General features: G+C 33.0%; 1 protein-coding gene across 2 annotated transcripts; it reads left to right on the forward strand.

Moving 5' to 3' along the window:
* Positions 1-319: 319 nt before the first annotated feature.
* On the forward strand, positions 320-22133 carry LOC132715502 (TGF-beta receptor type-1-like). Of its 2 annotated transcripts, none has more exons than XM_060698515.1 (10): positions 320-639; positions 4071-4185; positions 5345-5496; positions 12816-13058; positions 13605-13835; positions 14726-14893; positions 15628-15711; positions 16352-16549; positions 17631-17761; positions 18486-22133. In XM_060698515.1, exons 1-10 carry the CDS (start codon positions 576-578, stop codon positions 18636-18638), a joined length of 1539 nt encoding a protein of 512 aa, XP_060554498.1. In that variant the 5' UTR covers positions 320-575; the 3' UTR covers positions 18639-22133. The 2 variants fall into 2 exon arrangements, with proteins under 2 accessions (XP_060554498.1, XP_060554492.1); XM_060698509.1 differs by lacking the exon at positions 5345-5496 and adding an exon at positions 9991-10145 and having other exon boundaries at positions 325-639.
* Positions 22134-22577: the final 444 nt, after the last annotated feature.

The following is a 22577-nucleotide window of genomic DNA, read 5'->3' on the forward strand; positions in this document are numbered from 1 at the left end:
ACAACTTTATTTTCTTACAACATCTTATAGATCTACCCATTTCAACGGAATGAATGAAAGTTATAGCATGCTAAGTCATATTTTTTTTATAAATATTTATCTATTTCTCATTATAATATATATTTTATACAAACAAAAATAAAAATTGCTATATTTGGGTATATTTGGGTATTTCGTGCCGCCGTGTAACTTCGACCGCGTATCTTTTTTTAAAGATATTTCTTGTTTATGATGGTACCATCTGACCAGATTGCGATCTTTCACACGAGTAGATTTTTTATGATACACCGGCCTATTTTAATACGCGTCAAGCTAATTAGGTTAAGCTGTCAACAAGTCAAAAATCTCGCTAGCATTATTTTAACAACACATTGAGGATATTTTTTTAAAAACCAAATTTTTTTCTTATTCATTTTATCGGAAATATCAATTTTATGTTAACATTGCCAGACAAACTAATTTGTCATCTGGGTTTATTTTCTTAAGCGTAGTAAAAATGTGAACAAAATGGTTCAAATCAAAACATGAGATATTGATGTGATTTTGTAAAAAAAAGTATATCTACCCCTGTCACGATGGAGAATCTGAAAGTGTATTTAGCGGTTTTACTCCTTTTTGTGTGCTGCACGTCTGTCACAGGTGATTGTTTAAGAGACGATTCAAATATCCTTTAATAAGTTCAATTTTCATACCTTAGTGTCCTGTCCATATATCTAATCATAAAATTCAGTTTTTTCCTGTATATTTGATTTATTACAAATTTAAAACAGGCATACATTTTATGGATGATATATTCTATGGTGCCAAGGCTATTAAAGTAGTTCATTTATTTTCCCCTGTCAAACCCCATTTTAGGGACATGCACATTTGGATAGACAGACATTTCATTCCCAAAATGGTTCCTACCAAGACATTTCACTCCTAATGTGGAAGTCTTGAAGACGTTTCACTCCCTATTTTAGTGAAACATCTGGCATTCCATTTGTAAGATCTACTTGTCATCAGTTCAGCAGTTATCCATCTGTCTATTTCATGCTTGGATTGTAGAAGGCTAAAGAGAACCTTAAATAATTAACTAGTGGGATTCGTACCAGTGATCTCTGAATTGGGTGTCGAATGCTCTATTCCTACATGGGAACAAGACACTTCATTTTACAGACACTCCCCATGAGACTCAAATTTTTAAGACAATTAACTAAATAGACATAATATGCATGACTTGAGACTCTTTGGAATCACTTATTAACTTAATATTTAAGTCATCAATATGTTTTGCATTTTTCACCCTCATTTGGCTTTGCAATAAAACACAAAACAAAAAAATTGGGGGTTGAAGTGTTAGTTTTAATTCAGTTTTGAAATGAATTATAGTAAATGTGAAGTTATATTCTAGTAGAGCTGTCATTGATACATTGCAAAGCATATTGACGATACATTGATATCGGATATATAACAAATATCGGCTATAATCCTATATATCGATATAATGACTCCAAATTTCTTGTATATAACAGACTTCCCGAAATACGTCGGTCCGACGGACATGTCCGATAAATTTTGATCAGGTCCGACAATTTTTTATTCTGGATCGGTCCGACTGTCCGGCTTTTATCCAAGCCGCATGTATACAAAATGGCGTCGCTAAAGGTGCCAAACCTTGGAAAACCGATAATCTACGTCAGAAGAGTGCGCAGAACAGCAATAAAAGGATGAAAAGAATAGACCAGAGACGAAATTTAATGAAAAATGGAAGCAGAACCATGTTTCATTGGTGTATGACAGGGAGGAGATGAAAATGCGCTGTACGGATTGTGCCGATGTTTACGGCGAAAAAATAAAAAACAAAAAGTGTCTTAGAAATACAAACACAAGTTTTTCTTTGATTTTGATCAATTTTATTTGGTCTGACAGATTTTGTTTCGGTCCGACAGATTTTCATGGTTTGTCAGACCGAATGTCTGACAGTTTTTTTCAACTTTCGGGAAGTCTGATATAATTCACTTTCATACCTGTTTAAATGATTTTTGTAAAATATATGTTCTGTTCATACAAATATGTTGTGTCCTGTTTATATAAAAGACCTTTGCATGACTTTTTAGCTCGACTATTCGATAAGAATAAGTAGAGCTATTGCAGTCACCCGAGCGTCGGCGTCGGCGTCGGCGTAACCACTTATGTTAAAGTTTTTGTAATAGTTCAAATATTTTCAAAGTCCATTGACATATGGCTTTGAAACTTTGCACACTTGTTCACCATCATGACCCCAACCTGTAGACAGGAGGAGGTAACTCTATCAAGCATTTTGACAGAATTATGCCCCTTTTTCGACTTAGAATTTACGTTAAAGTTTTTGTAATAGTTCAAATATTTTCAAAGTCCATTGACATATGGCTTTGAAACTTTGCACACTTGTTCACCATCATGACCCCAACCTGTAGACAGGAGGAGGTAACTCTATCAAGCATTTTGACAGAATTATGCCCCTTTTTCGACTTAGAATTTACGTTAAAGTTTTTGTAATAGTTCAAATATTTTCAAAGTCCATTGACATATGGCTTTGAAACTTTGCACACTTGTTCACCATCATGACCCCAACCTGTAGACAGGAGGAGGTAACTCTATCAAGCATTTTGACAGAATTATGCCCCTTTTTCGACTTAGAATTTACGTTAAAGTTTTTGTAATAGTTCAAATATTTTCAAAGTCCATTGACATATGGCTTTGAAACTTTGCACACTTGTTCACCATCATGACCCCAACCTGTAGACAGGAGGAGGTAACTCTATCAAGCATTTTGACAGAATTATGCCCCTTTTTCGACTTAGAATTTACGTTAAAGTTTTTGTAATAGTTCAAATATTTTCAAAGTCCATTGACATATGGCTTTGAAACTTTGCACACTTGTTCAACATCATGACCCCAACCTGTAGACAGCAGGAGGTAACTCTATTAAGCATTTTGACAGAATTATGCCCCTTTTTCGACTTAGAATTTACGTTAAAGTTTTTGTAATAGTTCAAATATTTTCAAAGTCCATTGACATATGGCTTTGAAACTCTGCACACTTGTTCACCATCATGACCCCAACCTGTAAACAGGAGGAGGTAACTGTATCAGGCATTTTTTTTACTATCAAGCACTATCAGAATAGTCGAGCATGCTGTCCTACCGACAGCTCTTGTTATTAACCATTTTTTGTTGTCACTGCTATGAAATGTGTCCATTATGTATGTTAGACATCACCACCTGCTTTTGTATACATTTTGGGTGAATTTTCATAATTCATACACATTAAAATAATAAATCAAAATGATCATTTTTTTCAGTAAAAACAGTACTTATCGTTTATTGATCAACAGAAAAATATCAACAATTGAATACATCTATATCGTCTTCATCAATGACAGCTCTATATTCTAGTTTATTAATGTACAGCAGGGAATATTCAAGATAATCTATTATAGAGTCTGAGAGGTGGCGTTTGTTTTCAGTTCACCTTATTGCCTCTAAAACACTGCTCTGTCACTTAAGTCTTAGTTTATACAGAATTTATTTAGCTTGTTTGTGTAGAATTAAGAAAGCCATGTGATTATAAACTCATTAGTCATTCAGGCATCCATTTCCTGCATACAACCAGTACCAGCATAAACGTAAAGTTTCTTGCTCAAGGAAACAAGGCTTGCCCCTCACATAGGGCTTATTACCTTCTATAGCAGAGGCTGTTATAGGGCAGCTTCCCCACAGAAAAATTCTTTTATAAAATCATGCAGTTTTCCCCAAAAAGTTGAATTTACATCAACTTTTTTCTTCCCCTTCTGCAAATATACCATATTAGTTTTCAAAAAAATAATGGCGGGCTGCTTCCCCAACCATTGAAAAAAAAACACCTGAGGCCCTGACATGGTTTACACTTTAACTAATATGTGGCTGGCAATCCTTAGTTTTCTGCTCCCACATGTTCACCACTCAGCCATGCCACGACTATAAGTTTTGATATTTAATTATTATCTTTCTGTTTGATGTAAGACATGAATGCCGTGTCCTGATACACCTTGTTTGTATGATTACAGGCTTATATTGTCTTTGTGAAGATGAAATGTGTCCAGAATCAAAAACATGCATTACAGATGGTGCCTGTTTTACATCAATTTATAAAAAAGAAGGCAAGGAAATATATAAATTCAAGTAAGTATTAGTTTAGTCTTAAGTTATAATTACTGACGGTTTCTATAGAAACTTGCATCATACTTCTTTCTGATTAAAGTTCAAGACCGTTATATTATCTATATTGTCAATTTTAACATAAATGAGCCGCGTGAACGACAAAACCAGCATAGTGGGTTTGCGACCAGCATGGATCCAGACCAGCCTGTGCCTCCGCACAGTCTGATCAGGATCCATGCTGTTCGCTATCAGTTTCTCTACTTGTAATAGGGTTTGTAAGCGAACAGCATGGATCCTGATCAGACTGCTGGTCGCCAACCCACTATGTTGGTTATGTAATATTCATAATTCATTTTTAGCTCGACTTTTCTATGAAAAGGGGAGCTATCCTACTCGCCCCGGCGTCGGCGTTGGCGTCACACCTTGGTTAAGTTTTTCGTACCACCCCACTTTATTTCAGAAGTATTACAAGTATGGCTTTGAAACTTACCATACTTGTTCACCATCATAACCTCCATCTACAGACAAGAGTACATAACTCTGTCAAGGTTTTTGATAGAACTATGGCCCTTTTTTGACTTAGAAAGTGTATTGAGCTTGGTTAAGTTTTTTGTACCACCTCACTTTATTTCAAAACCATTGGAGGTATTGCTTTGAAACTGACCATACTTGTTTACCATCACGACCTTCATCAACAGACAAGAGGACATAACTCTGTCAAGGTTTTTGACAGAATTATGCCCCTTTTTGACTTAGAAAATACATTGAATATGGGTAAAATCCACTTATTGCCTTAACCCTTTGAGATATTGCTTTGAAACTTTTAATGCTATTTCACATCATTACCCCCATCTGTACGCAAGAGAAGGTAACTCTGTCAAGGATTTGTTTTAAAAATTAAGGCCTTTTATCGACTCATGGCCATTGTTCACTTTAAAAATACAGAGATTCTTGTATTGCCTTTTACTGCAAAAACTTTTTTTATTGGCAAGCAATAAAAAAGTCGAGCGCGCTGTCTTACGGACAGCTCTTGTTTAATTGTATAGTTATCTTATTTCATGGGTGTTATTTCACTTTCAAGTAAGAGACAAAAACACTTTCATTGCTTGACAATTATACTTAAATGATATAACACATAATATACTTAAATGATATAACACATATATGAACATTTTCACAGTTGTATAGATAACTCTGAAAGCTTGACACCAGGAGCTCCTTACTTATGTCAGAACACAAGAGTTATGGCCCTTACATACACTGAATGCTGTTATACTGATATGTGTAACAAATTTGTTTTACCAACAATGAAAACAGTAACAGCTATGGAAGGTATTATATAACCAATCCCATGTTATAGTAGTGATTGCACACTTCCTGCTCTGTCCCTACTGTAAGTCCTGGTCATAGATAGCTGCCATTTTAAGTTAGTATAATTATGTTTGTCAGGAGTACTTGATATAATATTTTTTTTTTCTCTTTTATTTTTCAATCAAAATATACAAACATTCAAATCATAGTACATGTAATGAATACATAAAAAATAATGTCAATTCAATGTTATCAGATTATGACAAGTATATTTGTATGTTAAGATCTTTTTATAAAAGATTTTGACAGAAGAAAATGAGTGCTAAGAAAAACTGATAGTACTATAAAGTGCAAAGTAAGTAAGAAAGAGAGAAAAGAAAGTGTATAAAGAAAGGAAAGATAGATGAAGAATGAGAAGGAAAAAAAAGAGAGAGAAAAGGTAAAGATTTGATATAATATGACACAGTGCAATCTATCTATGGACTGATATATTACCCCTTAAGTCTTACCATTTAAAGTGGACAATATCACTGGCACTATTGTTATGCAGTCAGTTGAAGGAAGTTCTAGAAAGCTCCAAAAACTAATTTTTTCTCCTTTTGAAGCAACATGCCTCAATATCATCAGAGGGTGAAATACCACTATAGAAATTCAAATACCACAATATAATATCACAGGCAATTTATTATGCCCCCGCCATGTAATGGCCGGGGCATATAGTGTTACCCTGTTCCGTCATTCCGTCCTTCCGTCCTTCCGTCCTTCCATCCTTCCGTCCTTCCGTCCTTCCGTCATTCTGTCATTCCGTCATCATCAGTTTCCGTTCATTATCTTAAGAACGGTTGGGCACATTCAACTCAAATTTGACATATGGATATGTCATGAGAAAATACAGGTCAAGTTCGAATTTGGTCATGGTTCGATGATTTTTGGCAGAGTTATGCCCCTTTTACTTTGAAAATAATATGAAATTTCAGTTTCCGTTCATTATCTCAAGAACGGTTGGACACATTCAACTAAAACTTGACATATGGATATGTTATGAGAAAATACAGGTCAAGTTCGAATTTGGTTATGGTTCAATGATTTTTGGCAGAGTTATGCCCCTTTTACTTTGAAAATAATATGAAATTTTCAGTTTCCGTTCATTATCTCCCCAACAATACAACACAATCAACTCAAACTTGACATATGGATATGTCATGAGAAAATACAGGTCAAGTTCGAATTTGGTCATGGTTCGATGATTTTTGGCAGAGTTATGCCCCTTTCACTTTGAAAATAATATTAAATTTTCAGTTTCCGTTCATTATCTCCCTCAAGGTACAACACATTCAACTCAAACGTGACATATTGATGCGTCAAAGGAATGCGCAGGTCAAGTTCAAATTTGGTTGTGGTTCGATGATTTTTGGCAGAGTTATGCCCCTTTTACTTTGAAAATAATATGAAATTTTCAGTTTCCGTTCATTATCTCCCTCAAGGTACAACACATTCAACTCAAACGTGACATATGGATGCGTCAATGGAATGCGCAGGTCAAGTTCAAATTTGGTCATGGTTCAATGATTTTTGGCAGAGTTATGCCCCTTTCACTTTGAAAGTAATATGAAATTTTCAGTTTCCGTTTATTATCTCCCCAATGGTACAACACATTCAACTCAAATTTGACATATGGATATGTTTTTGGAATGCCCAGGTCAAGTTCAAATTTGGTCATGGTTCAATGATTTTTGGCAGAGTAATGCCCCTTTCACTTTGAAAATAATATGAAATTTACAGTTTCTGTTCATTATCTACCTAACAGTGTTACATATTCAATTTTAATTTGACATATGGATATGTCAAAGGAATGGGCAGGTCAAGTTGGAATTTGGTCATGGTTTGATGGATTTTTGGCAGAGTTATGTCCCTTTCACTTTGAAAATAATATAGATACATCTTAGGAATAAGCAGTTTAAGTTTGAATTTGGTCATGGTTCAATGATTTTAGACAAACTTATCTTGCCTGAATGTTGGAAAAATTTTGAACTTTCAGTTTCAGCACTCATTCTTTTAGCCATTATTTTGGCTACAAATATGCAATATGCTTTTTCTAAAGGTTAAGACTGAATAATTTCAGTGCCTTGAACGTTGTATGGAAATGGTTTGTGTTAACATTGAAAAGTTTTAAGGGCTTTGAACTTAAAATGAAAAAAAAAAATTAATGCACCATCTGAAATTTTGGCTGCATGCGGGGGCATCCGTGGCATGATGACACATTTCTAGTTAATGTATATATTATACATGTAGTCTGTTGATCTAATGCTGTTGGGGGTATTATGCTCTAAATGTTTAATTTTAAAGGCACATTTTGCCTGAGAAACAAATTTTTACTTCCTTAGAAAGGGCAAAAACGAGTAATGTTACATTTAGATAATGGTTTTACTTTTAGAGGACATCAGATGCTTGTTACCTGAAAAAGTAGCGCTTTATTTTTGAAAATATTTGTCATAAAAATAGCAAAATGTAAACAAAATAGAATTTTGACTTCCATGCAAAATACTAAATCACTATAACTGTACTAATTGCCAAAATTCATCAGAGGAAACAGATGGTTAAGATAATTGGTGAATGAGTAATTTTTGGAAACTATAGAAGAATATCAAATATAAACAGCTTTTGAGAAATATTTAAAGTTTAAAAGCATGTCTAAGGCATAACAGGCTTTTAAGGTGAAACAAATGTTAAATAGTGTGATACTTTAAAAGTGTGAAAAATTATTTGATGTTAGTTTGTAGTTTGTTTGTTATTGGGGTTTTTTTTTGGGGGGGGGGGGGGGGCGGAGGAGTGATATGTGATATCAACATGTACGTGTATGATACATTCTTAACATACAAATTTAGTACCTTGATAACCTGCTGGATTTATGTAATAGACTTGTCAAGCATCCATTTTAGAACTGCTCATTTTCATTTTTGGGGGATATCAAGGTATAACTTTAAAATTGGTCAACTAAAAGTATAGAGCTTGGTCAGATTGCATAAAGATGAAGGCTTTACTTGGATCTAAACTTGTGAAAATTCCACTGGCAAAAAGCTAATCACTTTCTGTTCCAGCTGCGTATTGATAATCTGATTTAAGGGCAATTAATACACACATGCATCACCCACTTTATTGGAAAATTGTTTATAACAAACTTTTTTTTCAATTTAGGTTCTGTGATATTATATCAATTTTATTACAAGTAAAATATTTCCCAGATCCTGATTACAGAAAAGGAAAAATAGGTTTTAAAAAACACTTAATATTGAAAACAAAGAAACACAAAATATTTGTTCCATTTGGGTTCTTTTAATTAAGTTTAATACAAAATGAGTGCATGTAGAGGCTTTTTCATATTTTCTGCTTTATGATCTGGTAGCTTACTGTTTTTAACTTCAACTGACTGTAATATTACACCAAATAGACTGGTCAAAATAGATCAATATCCAGACAGATTCAGCACAAAATATATAACCCAGACTGAGCACAAAATCCTGATGAAAAAAAGCACATTGCTTACCATTATACACTGATATTCATGTAAAATTTCCATTTAGCCTCTGAAGTTGACCAATAATTTGTTTTACCATTTAACTAATACTGTTACTAAGTATTAGATATGAAGTAGAAAAAAAGAATCACAACAATTGTATACATTGTGAAACATCATTGATCAAGAATTGTAAATGGCATTATAAACAAAATGTTAAATACATTAATTTACTGAGAATTTTTAAGGTTTTTAATTTTTAATATTGCTTACAAGTTAAAAAGAATAGAAAAATTCTGTTTATAATTTTAATACAGTACTTTTAGACAATGGCCAAGTTGTTCAGAACTTTAATGACAAGATAACTGTTGTAATGTCTGCTATATAATAGTTACTGGACAAGCATGGGTAGAGAGATTAAACAATGCAGCCCTTGGTTTCTAAATCTATTTACTAATGATACTACAGAGAGGTGATACCAGGTGAATTTAGGGGGGCTTACAAATAGTATGATAATTGTGTAGCAGTTAAACCATGTTTTATATTAATCAAAATTATAAGGACAAACGAGGTTGAGTTTTTAGGGTTGTTGATTTCAAATACTTTACCCTCACGGCTGTAGGTTTTAATCCCACAAGGGATTCTGCGTTTTTTCATGTTATGAAGCTATCCAGCTAGCTTATGGAACGTCTGTAGTTATACTCATGTACCTGCTACTGCCTAAAATAATGCACGGAGGGGCACCTGAGGTCTGGCTGCACCATTTACATGTATGCTGGAAAGCTGCCCTATTGTGTATGTTTGAGGTAAAACCCAATGAAAAAAATTAAGGTCAATTGCACACACATAGCTGCTTTTTTCCCTAGCACACCTATTTAAAAAAAGGGAAGAAAAATGAACTTCTTTGGTGCTTAACTATGGAAAGCCATTGCAGGATTTATCATTATTGAAAATTTGCACCTTAACATAGACAATGTGGTAAGATTTTATTTTTAATACAGTTGTAAGCCAAAAGATATTTTAGTACCTGTGGGAAACCCTATGGTGTGTCAGACGTCAGTAAATGCGTTGAGGGATACGTACGTTGAATGCTGTTATGAAGACATGTGTAACATGAAGCTGAAACCCACTATAGCCCCACCTCTCCCTGTTAAAGGTAAGCTCGAACATTTTATGTACATTGTGTATACCGATTGTTTCATGTCAATGTCTTTTCCAGATATTGGGCCTCTGGCTTAAGATGGAAGAAAATTATGCAACATTTTGCACAAGAAGTTCTGAAAAAAGTTGAAATATAAACTTGCATGAGTCTGTCTTTTTAAGTTTTGTTCACATGTTTGATCATGTAGCCTGTCACTTATTGTTAAGTAACAAGTAAACACATGAACACAGTTTTAATGTATTGCTACACTTGATAATGTATATTTGTAGTCTGTGTACATGTTAAGCTGGTGAAATATTCTTGTTTCATGTTTTTAGATACTGTTTAACTTTCATTCTGCTGAAAATTGTAAAGTTAGGTGTTAATGAACTTGGTGTGCTTTGAATTTTGAAATGTCTGTTCATAGAGCTGCATGCCTCCAGATGAGCCAAAATATTTCATGAGACTCAAATTTGAGAAAGATGTACAGTGTGAGAAAAATGTACTAAGATTTTAAGAAGTGTAAATAGGTTGAAGTTTCAAGTAATAATAATTTACATGTTATGTGCGATTAATGAATGATTTTGCAGTATTTATTATAATTTACATGTTATGTGCACCATAATTCTACTGTGGGGTTACTTTTTTTGCAATTTTTGCATATTTTGACTTTTAAAATATGTTTTGAAAATTTTCATGAAAATTAATATGAATCTGGAGGCATGCTGCTTTAAAAGGATTTCAGTATCAAAAGAAAAAAAGAATAAAAAAAAGGGAAAGTTTGAAAACTAAGGGGAAGTTTTTAGACATATGGAAAAAATTGAAGACTTAATGAAAAGTTTGAAGACCAGAGAAGATTGGAGACTTTAGGAAAAGTTTGAAGACTAGGGAAGATTGGAGACTTTGTAAATAAATTAAAACTGAAGGAAAAAAATTAAGACTTAAGGAAAAGTAAATAATCTGGGAATAGTTAGTCTATAGAACAAATTTTAAGACTAAGGGAAAAGTTTGAAGACTTTAAGTATAAGTTTGAAGACTTAGGGAAGAGTTACTGTTGATCAGTAAACGGACAGGTCATATCAACTAGTTTTACACATTAGTTAAATTTTGTTGATAATATTGATAATATATATGAATGTTTTGAATGGGCAACAATTTGCTATTTCATGTTTGCAGTAACTTTAAAAGTTGACTTTCTTTCTTGTTTCAGTTTAAATTTGCAACATATAGCTGGTGATAAGAAATCCTTTAAATGAGCACTTAAACAAATTGAAATAAAAGTATTTCCCTTAAACACAAAAGAGCATTATTCCTGCACATGTTATCTTCCCTTTATAAAGAAAAGCTTTAAAATCCCTCATGCAAGACACATATGACTAGAGTATATTATATGTACACCTCTTATCACAACACTGCCTTCAAATTACTGAACTTTGTATGAGATTTAAATGTAAATTTGAAATTTGATATTTTTCTTCCTTAAACCTGGTTTTCTGTTATTATACTATATTTGGTGAATGTTGACTGATAAATGTTAACTGGGCAGAGATATAAATTAAATTTACACAGAATAGTTGCCATCATGTACCCTGTAACATGTTATAATTTTTTGATTTGATCATGCTTGTAGAATTGTAGCACAACTTTTTGGGATGATAATGGTTTATGAATTTTTATTGAAAATATTTAATACAATTTTCATTGGGTAGTAATGATATCAGATTTCTTTTTCATGAACCATTAAAAATGTTTCATTACCTTGTAAACAATATTTTAATTTCTAGCCCAAAATTAGTATCGGTAGAAAGTCTTGTTTTATTGACACATTTAAGTCTAAAACTGTAAATTTACAGACTGTAAATTTTTCAATATGTAAGTTGACAGCCTTAAAATTGGTAAGAATGTTAATGAAATGGTATGAATATTCAAAACTAATGGATGAAATGAATAAAATTGTTATTTTTGTATGAATAAATAGAAATGACTGGTAAGCTAGGAACTATTTTGATGATTTTAGAAAATTAACACAGCCTTATTAATAAAGTCTTCAGAATTGCTCGAAACTCACATTTAACTCATCAATAATTTAAATTTTTCATCTTAAGTTACAAGTTTTTAGTTTAAGTATAATTTTAACAAGTTCTATACTGAATGGATTAAAAATCTTTTAAATTTCTGGTGTCTACTACTTAACTTGACTGCTTGTACTTTAATGAAATTCTAGACTTATTATATTTTGTAATTTTTAAAATAACCAGTGTACAGGAACAATGTGAATGTCGTGTTCAATGACTTGTTTATAAAGGTACTTATGATTTAATGGTAAAAATACAAAGATACTTATGATTTAATGGTAAAAATACAAAGTACATGTACAATATTAGAGTACATTATGGAAGGAAATTATAGTGTTAATGAGTGGCCGCATGATTGAGTAGTTAATTTATCAAACTAGAAACCTAAGGATCTCTTGCCTTTGTGGGTTCAAACCCTGTCAGGTGTAATCCATTGTTTCCTTGAGCAAGAAACTTTACCGTAATTTGTCAGTACAGGTTGGTTCTAGGAATGGATTCATAGGTTTGCATGTAAGCTTATGGCTTCCTACACAATCTAAAATGAAATCTATATATAATAATAAATAAACATATGAATTCTATTTAATGATAAACCTAACTGATATTTCAGAAAAAGAAGACAACAGTAAGACAGAGCTTGGAATATGGGAGTTGGTTGCTATAACAGCTGGACCGGTTGTTCTGCTGTGTGTGGTGTTTGTGTTCATCTTCATAATGTACCACAGATACCAGCACAAAAAACAGACTCAGTTCCATCCGGTAGAGCCGAATCCGATCGATACCCCGTTGCTACCGGACGGACAACCGAGCACCCTGACAGAGATGATGATGGACTACTCTGGGTCTGGTTCAGGTACAAGTCTTCTAATCATTGAAGTTTCCTCGTTTATATTGTGTTCTTTTAACATTGAACTTATTAAATTTAATTACATTTTTGTCTTTATAGACTATCCCAAACAGTGATTTTATCGCTGAATGAAATCACTGTTTGGAGATTGGATGCTAGAAATACGCCCTCGTGATATTATGATGCCCATCCGATGGCTTGAAATATATATTATTTCAATTCTAACACAACATCAACAATGAATACTGCCATACATGATATCAAGCTAAATTGCACCTGATCTTGTTTCCGTACTAAATTTCAGCGCATTGTGTCAGGATTATAATTTTCATATTAGTTACCAAGCAAGTACATGTAGATTGCCTGGGATTTAAATATAATATATACATTTTTTGACATGCATGTTTTGTAAGACTTGTTCTTATGAACAAATCAATTGCAAATAAACCCCAATATACTGTTAATTTAGTCTATAATTCAGCACACATTTCTATTTATGGAATAGTTTTACCAGAGACTGTAATTCACATCACATTTCTATTTATGGAATAGGTTTACCGTTGTTGGTTCAGAGAACAATTGCCCGACAGATACAGTTGGTGGAAATCCTGGGTAAGGGTAGATATGGTGAAGTGTGGATGGGCAAGTGGAAAGGTGAGAGTGTGGCGGTGAAGATATTTTCATCACGTGATGAGAGGTCATGGTTCCGTGAGGCGGAAATTTACCAGACAGTGATGTTACGACATGACAACATACTTGGATTCATTGCAGCTGACAATAAAGGTAATATTATATTATTGTTAAAAGATATAAGCGGAAATATTTCAATAAAATTTAAAAACTGTTATGTTTAGTTTCTTTCCGTAATCCAATGGCCGATTCTTAATCCTCAAAAAAAGTTGTAGCATAGAATGTTTGTTATTAATACACATGAAAACTGTACTTATACAGAATAAAATGTTCCAGAGCAAAATTTTCTTGCATTTGCTTTCTCTCAAAGGGAAATTGCCAACTTATTTCTTTTATATTCAGGCACTTTGGAAATATGTCTTTTATATTCAGGCAATTTTGGATTGTTTTTTTCAACATTAAAAATTAAATTGAAGTGGCAGCATGGCCAAGTGTAGTAATCTAATGATCTGTAGCCACATGGGTTGGGGCAAGTTGTTCCCTTGAGCAAGAAACTTAACACTCATTGCTCAGTACTGCTTGGTTCCAGGAACAGATTCAAAGTGTGTCTATAAGCTTAAAACTTCCTACACAATCAAACTAAGATAAATTCTGTATAAACCAAAATACCACTTGCCCCTCACCGCTGTGGGTTCGAATCCCGGCAGGGACTTTGGATTCTTTCATGTGAGGAAGCTATCCAGCTAGCTTACGGAACGTCGGTGGTTCTACTCAGGTGCCAATTCGTGCCTGAAATAATGCACGGAAGGGCACCTGAGGTCTTCTTCCACCAGTAAAGCTGGAACGTTGCGATATGACCTATACTGTGTCGATGTGATGTAAAACCCAAAATAAATAAATAAGTATAAACCAAAATGAAAACAAATAATTTTTTAAGCTGAAAGAAGTAGAGATAGAGACATATAAAACAATGATAATAATTTATTTAGAATTTTCAATATCATGTGGATAAGCATGTAAATGTTTATTTATTTGATTAACAGATAATGGTACATGGACACAGTTATGGTTAGTGACGGATCACCATGAGCATGGTTCACTGTACGACTACCTGAACCGGACACCGGTCAGCCCTCAAGCCATGGTCAAAATGTCCATGTCTATAGCCTGTGGTCTGGCTCACTTGCATACAGAAATCATGGGCACTCAAGGTAAGTGTATAAGGATCATAAACCAGACCAGAATATCACAAGGGTAGCTGTTTATGGCAGTTTAGAGGATCTATAGGGTGTTTGATTCTTTCTCTTGCATATCATGTATAAGTCATATTCCGCAAAGGAATTACTAATCACTAGCACCTTTGTCATGTTGTAGCATATGAATTTACAATTCATTTATTAAGATTAAATGGTGTCATCCTAGGCACACAGTTTATTCATAAAAGGCGCACAGGAATGGCATCACTTGAACTTGTGACTTGTCTTTCACAGGGGTCTAAAATGATTTTTTTCTAACCAGTGTAAATAGAAAAAAATCATGTCTGAATTCTCAAGAAAACTTTTACTTTAATAAGAAGGATTTCACCAATGACAAAGGTTTTTCAATAATGGTTATCTTTTGCAATAAACTGTAGCTTTTAAAGTGGGAACATTTCTCATAAAAAGTCTTATATACCAAAAAAGTTGATCTTTGTGGAGATAATCCTGATTTTGGGTAATTTTCAAGATTCCACAGTTCATCATTATAAAGTTTATTCCAATAATAAAAAAGAATTATTCTCAATGCTGATGATTAATGTCCATATTATGATTTTTGAGGAACTGTCTCAGGACATATAATGGTTTTCTTGATAATCCAGTGTTAAGCTGAACAAATATATCACATATGGTTTTGTGCTTTGTCAGAGATGACTCTACAATATTTGTTAATTTTCATTCTCTTTCAGGAAAGCCGGCTATTGCACACAGAGATCTAAAAAGTAAAAATATCTTAGTGAAAAATAATGGGCAGTGTTGCATTGCAGATTTAGGTAAGTGTAATTTTTCAGTTTTGTAAACTATTTTACTTGCTTTTGATTAACAGAAAAATAAAACTTTAATTATGTCAAATAACATTTTTATTGATTTTGATTGACAGAAAAATAAAACTTGCTTTATGTCAAATGCAAGCTAGTTTGTTAGTAGTCATTTATGGCATTCAACGTCACTTATGGCATTTTGGTTTAGCTGTCAGTTTTGTCTTTATAACCACAAAGGGGTTAGTCACTGAAAACTTAACAAGTGTCTTCTTGTAAAGAATAATGTCACTCTCTTATAACCAAAAACCATGACTCCAGCATACTTATATGGATTATTTCTCTTTGTAAGTTGAACACTTTCTGCTTTTGAAATTAAACTTTTTGTTTTTGAATTAAAAAAATCAAGCCATGAAAGCAGTAAAGTCCATGGGACAGCTCTTGATGTTTTATTTTTAACATGAACAATAAGTGGATAATTAGAAGATATACATGGCACAGAAATTTATTTTTACATATTATCACCTGTTCCATTATAAGTCAGGGTCTTGTTCAAACTTAAACATTTTTTTAAAACCAAAGTAGAATGAAAATGTATTAAATAGTTTCATTTCTCTCGAGTGATACCAAATGTTTTGAGAACATGTAATTTTAGGTTTGGCCGTTCGTCATGATTCAGCCAAAGATGCCGTAGACATTGCTCCAAATAATCGTGTCGGCACAAAACGTTACATGGCGCCGGAAGTCCTAGATGAAACTATCAACATGAATCACTTCGAGTCTTTCAAGAGGGCTGATGTATACTCGTTTGGTTTAGTATTGTGGGAGATAGCCAGAAGATGTTCAATCGGAGGTAAATAAGTTACCTATATACTTTATTGATATGATATACACCTAAGCACAATCTAAATATAGTTCTGAATGGACAGAATTAAAATGCAAAATGTGTCCAAGATATCGCAGTATGTATCAGATATTAGTTTAAAAATATTTATATAATCTCAATTGCAAGAAAAGTTCTTGCAACTTAAATTAATCACTTTCTTGTCCGCTTCCTGGAACTTACCAGTACTGGTGTCAAATGAACATATGGTTGTGACCCAGTTAGGGCTCGAACCCATGATCCCTGGGTTGAGAGGCAGACACCTTAACCACTAGGCCACAGCTCCCGTTTATCGGACATTGTAAGCATATGAAATAAAGGACTGCAGTTGAGACTGCAGGAATAGCATTGTTATCAAATTATGCAATATTGTTATAAATAGAGTTTACTGTTATATATAAGGATTATCCAGGTATAAATAAATCCATTATTCCGGTATATAGTAGGATTATTCAGGTATAATTAAATCCACTATTCAGGTATATTTGAGGATTATTCAGGTATAACTAAATCCATTATTCAGGTATATTTTAGGATTATTCACATATAAATATATCTATTATTCAGGTATATTTGAGGATTATTCAGGTATAAATATATCCATTATTCAGGTATATTTGAGGATTATTCTGGTATTAATATATCTATTATTCAGGTATATTTGAGGATTATTCAGGTATAAATATATCTATTATTCAGGTATATTTGAGGATTATTCAGGTATTACTATATCCATTATTCAGGTATATTTGAGGATTATTCAGGTATTACTATATCTATTATTCAGGTATATTTAAGGATTATTCAGGTATTACTATATCTATTATTCAGGTATATTTGAGGATTATTCAGGTATTACTATATCTATTATTCAGGTATATTTGAGGATTATTCAGGTATTACTATATCTATTATTCAGGTATATTTGAGTATTATTCAGGTATTACTATATCTATTATTCAGGTATATTTGAGTATTATTCAGGTATTACTATATCTATTATTCAGGTATATTTAAGGATTATTCAGGTATTACTATATCTATTATTCAGGTATATTTGAGGATTATCAGCAGCCATATTACAACATGGTACCTCCAGATCCATATTTGGATGAGATGAAGAAGGTTGTGTGTACTGAGAAACGTCGACCTGACATACCTAATAGATGGCAGGGACAAGAGGTATTTTATGTTCTTCCCAGTTGTGGTTCAGTTGTAATAAATGTTTGGTAGCTACAGATTCTGTAAATTTGTCATGTTTCAGGGTAGCTACAGATTCTGTAAATTTGTCATTGCTTCAGATTTATTAGAAATTGAGTTGTTCCAGATTTTTCAAGTTTTACATAGCTTCAATTTAGTTAAATTTGGTGGTTCCAGATTTTGCATATTTTTCATAGCTTCAGTTGAAGTTCAAATTTGATGGTTCGTGATTTTCTTAATTTTTAATAGCTTCAGATTTAATTAAAATGTGATAGTTCTCTATTTTGTTAAAACTTTTTTTACATACATATATTTTACATACATATATTGAGAGCTCCAGATTTCATTGAAATTTGATAGTTCCAGATTTTGCTACCAATTAAAATCCATCAATTGGAAATACTTATTTGAGAACATAAATGGATGTCATTTTCCAAGACCCATAACTCTAACATGGATTTTGACAGTATTATGGTCCTTTTTCAACTTCAAAAATCTTACATTACCAAGGCTTGTGTTTTACTATAGTCAATCCCACTGTCCTACCAACGGCTCTTAGTTTTAGAAATGTTTTGATCAGTTTGTCAAAAAATTTATTTTCAGGACTTTTAAGTTATTTTTTTGTTATAAAAAGAAGACATATTCATTATGTTTGTTGAAGGCTTTGCTTTGTGACAGGTTAACATTTTGTAAATGTGTATTACAGGCATTGAGGGTCATGGCTAGAATCATGAAAGAATGCTGGTACCACAATGCTGCAGCTCGACTCACAGCGTTACGTATCAAAAAGACACTAAGCAGCCTCAATACACAGAGTGACGTTAAACTGATGGTCGAGACTGGTCTTGAGCCTGTTTAAATACCTCCACTTACTCTTATCTTCTTGTTATAATGTTGCCATTAAGTCGAAATTTTTGTGGTGTTGTGTACAGTTACCATGGAAACATGACATGGAAAATATACCATGGAATCGGTGATTAATTGTTTCCATGACAACAGTGATTATGTGTTTCCATGGAAACAGTGAATTGTTCTATCCATGAAAACACTGTCCATGGAAACACCATTAAATAGTAATTTAGTGTATCCATGGAAATGGTGAATTTAGTATATCCATGGAATTAGTGACTTGGTGTATCCATGGAAACAGTGATTATTTTTTTTTAGTATATCCATGGAAACATTGATTTTGGTGTATCCATGAAAAAAGTGACTTGGTGTATCCATGGAAACAGTGACTTAGTGTATCCATGGAAACAGTGATTCTGATGTATCCATGGAAATTGTGACTTAGTGTATTCATGGCAAAAGTGATGAGAACAGCGATTTAGCTAATTCTTTGAAACACCGATTTAGTTACTATGTCGACAATATTATAAAAGGGCTTTGGAAATCAGAGTTTTATTACCACAGTAATTACCATAGTAACACTTATTTGTTTGTTTTTTTTTATAGAATCACTGTTGATTTAACATTGATTAAGTTTAAACTTTTGTGGATATTTGCAAATAAATAATCCATTTAACATTTACTTTTTGTTGCTGATACGGAAGGCATAAAATATTTTAGGAAATGAGCAATTTGAAATTCTAACAAAAAGAAAGAATTTTGAACTTTGAAGATCACAAATTTTATGATAATGTTTTTGTTAGGACATCTGCAATTTGTAAAACCCCTTTCAGATTGATATTTAAGTTAAAGATATGTGTTAAACCCCTTAAATTTGAAAAATGAAAATTACCTATGTGAATATTTTAGTCCTTATTAAAGGGTATGAAGCTATATCAATGAAATATTTTTGTAAAATGTAACGGTGAAATTATGTTGTTTCCATTGTTGTAAGATAGAATGTCTCTGTTATTAAAATACATGAAAATTGTACATAAACAGAATACAGTGTTTCGGAAGAAAATATTATTCTGCTATTTTAAGTAGAATTTTTACCATTTAGCACATAGATTCAGTTTCAAGAATATAAATATCTGTCATATTTGCGGTTGGGATTGGAATATCTGTCCCGAGGTGACCCACCCATTGGACGATAACAAGGCTTGCCGAGTTACCGCCCATGGGCAGGTGGCTGAGGGATGGATATTCCAATCCGAACCGCAAACACATGTCAGATATTTTTTCTTGCATATTCTACCATATTCCATTACATTTTAAATTCTTTATCTTTAATTATAATGGAAATTTATATCATTACAACCGTAACTACTTTCTTACAACAGCGTATGAATTACAACTTCATTCATAACGGTAAAATGACGTCATCCTACGCGTGCCATTGTACAGCACGCGACTCATCTGGCACGCCCCATGCCAGATGAAATTTCCGGCATGGGTAAAATTCACGGAAATGCCAGTCTGATATGCAAGAAATAAAATTCTGCTATTATAAGTTATATTTTTACCATTAAGTACATGATACAATCAGTTTTAATGAATAAACAAACATATTTCTTTCATGTAGATATTTTAGGTTTAGAATCATTCTTTTTGTTAAAATTCAGACAATTGTTTATTATCTACAGGCATCAGTTTTATAGCTTTATACACTTTTCTTTAAAAGGACATATCTGTGGGGTGGGGGGAAAGGGCGGGGTTGTTCTGTAAGTGTAGTCATAATTTACAAGATTAAAATGGTAATAAAGATCAGGTTTTGTTCGGACATACACTGCTATATTAAGGATACAAGTAATTTACCTCTCAACAGTTTTGTTGTACATTTTTACCTCGTCTGTTTCGATGAAAAAGTCGAGATATTATTTTCGTTGCGTCGTCGTTAATGTAACATTGTCATTGTGATGCAAGAGCTTTAATGAAGCCCGTTATTCAAACATTTTAAAAGGTATCATCACAAAAGTTTGCATTTCTGCAATTCGTGACAAGATGCAGTTGCAAAACAAGGGAAATGATTCTGGAAATAATAGTTTTGGAGTTATGTCCCTTTTTGATTAAAATTTTTTGCTAAAATTGTTTATTGATAGTCTATGTTGCTAACAGACGGGTGTTAATGCCACATGCGGTTGGTCCTCTTGTTTCTAGGTCATAGACATAATATGTATATATAATATAAACTGTTTGGCCTTGGATAAACTGGTATTCATGTATTTGATGTATATATTTATTATTTTGAGATATCTTGACATAGGTTTGTATGTGTGTGATAATAAGTTTTATAAGTGGAATTATGTAGAAAATGTGTCATTAAAGTGGTTAACTGGGAGTACTGATGTACTTGTTATCCAGGGCTAGAGTTTAACACTCGTATACTTCGCATTGTAATATTAGTAATTGAAATATAAATGAGGAGTTATTTTATATCAACTGCAGAACATAACCATCTACGTAACTTAAATAATAATGATTTTTTAAAGTTTTTCTGAAACAGGTCTCTGTCTAACGATCTGGTAAGCATGATAGGTAGAGCATTGGGCTGTGAAAAGGGTGCTAAGGTTCGTTTCCTGGATGGCGCAGGTCACTTTTGTAGTGATTGATAATGATATCCTTTCTATGGTCATTCACACTGTACCTTTGCTCTGGCAATCAATTGTGAAAGTGAAAGCTCTAGTACTGGTTAACTGCTTGACTGCCTGCCCAGAATTGAAGTGGTGGTGGAACTGTTGTCTGTGAATTCAAGTGGCTTACTTCTGTGATCCGGAAGATAAATTGCCGACACAATTGCCACTGGGTCTGTCTCTGTCCCTTTATGATTGTTTTAGTTGTAAATAATATAAATTAGGGAGATGCACAAGCCAAATTATAAATTAAAAAAAAAATTGTATAGTCGCATGCACATGTCTGAAAAAAGAGATAAGAGACTGTCTTATGTTATCTTGTCATGTTGTCATGTGTTTAAATCCAAGAACTACTTATTAACATGTATATTCTAAAAATAAAATAACCCTTACACTGCTTTGGACAAAAAGTGAGCTGTCGTTGATACTTGCGTAAATCTGAAATAAATCTGGCCGTTGGGCTAAGGTGTTCAGTCTGACTATTATCTGTACTGACTGAAGCTCAGTTCTATAGATATGTACTTTGCTCATCCTCGTGTTAAATACTTTTATTGTAGAAATTTATTAAAATCTAGGAAATTCTTTACTGCATTTGTCTAATTTGAATAAGGGACTGCACAAACTATGTTCGGGAAGCTGAAAAATACCTATAATGGGTCAAGTTGATTTGGTCCGTCCATAAAAACCTGCCAGTGTTTTTGTTTGTGCCAGTTTTTTGTTTGTTTTCTTATGACACTCTGTATTCATGCTGTGTTTACCTATATATAAAGTGTAGAGTTTAAAACATAACATATCTTCTCTGTGTTTACTCAAAACATGTTTATTTTACAATTTAAGAAATGAATAGCAATTACCAGTATTTTCAAATATCAAATTGCAGCTTAATATATATTTAATATAGAAATCATTTTACTTCAAAATGGCCTGTTAATATAATATATTATTTGAAGCACAATTTGGATCCATTACACAAAATCAGCAGGTTACGGGTGATGATTTCTTGTTCACGTTGTTGCAAAAAATCGCAAGTGCGAGAAAACGTTAAATTCTAGCCCTGGTTAAACAATTGAGTGTGTTATACGGAACTCGGGAAATGTGGGTTTTTCCAAGCTAATCTCCTGGTAACATTTACCATTATAGCTTCACGAGGCACTACCGGCCAGAATAGATTAGTTAAGCTGTTGTACTTATTTTCGAAAGCTGTAACTGTAAAAGTTCGTTTGTTTCCCCAGGATTAGCTTGAAAAATCCCAAAATATTCTTTATTCTGGAGTATGT

The sequence above is a fragment of the Ruditapes philippinarum genome, unplaced genomic scaffold (genome assembly GCF_026571515.1).
Source record: "Ruditapes philippinarum isolate M1 unplaced genomic scaffold, ASM2657151v2 ctg2753_1_1_1_1, whole genome shotgun sequence".
NCBI lineage: Eukaryota > Metazoa > Mollusca > Bivalvia > Venerida > Veneridae > Ruditapes > Ruditapes philippinarum.

Coding starts and splice junctions, on each gene's coding strand:
- LOC132715502 (XM_060698509.1), top strand. CDS start 576: ATGGAGAATCTGAAAGTGTATTTAGCGGTTTTACTCCTTTTTGTGTGC. Junction 13,059..13,604: donor CTACTCTGGGTCTGGTTCAG/GTACAAGTCTTC, acceptor TTTATGGAATAG/GTTTACCGTTGTTGGTTCAG. Junction 15,712..16,351: donor GTGTTGCATTGCAGATTTAG/GTAAGTGTAATT, acceptor ATGTAATTTTAG/GTTTGGCCGTTCGTCATGAT.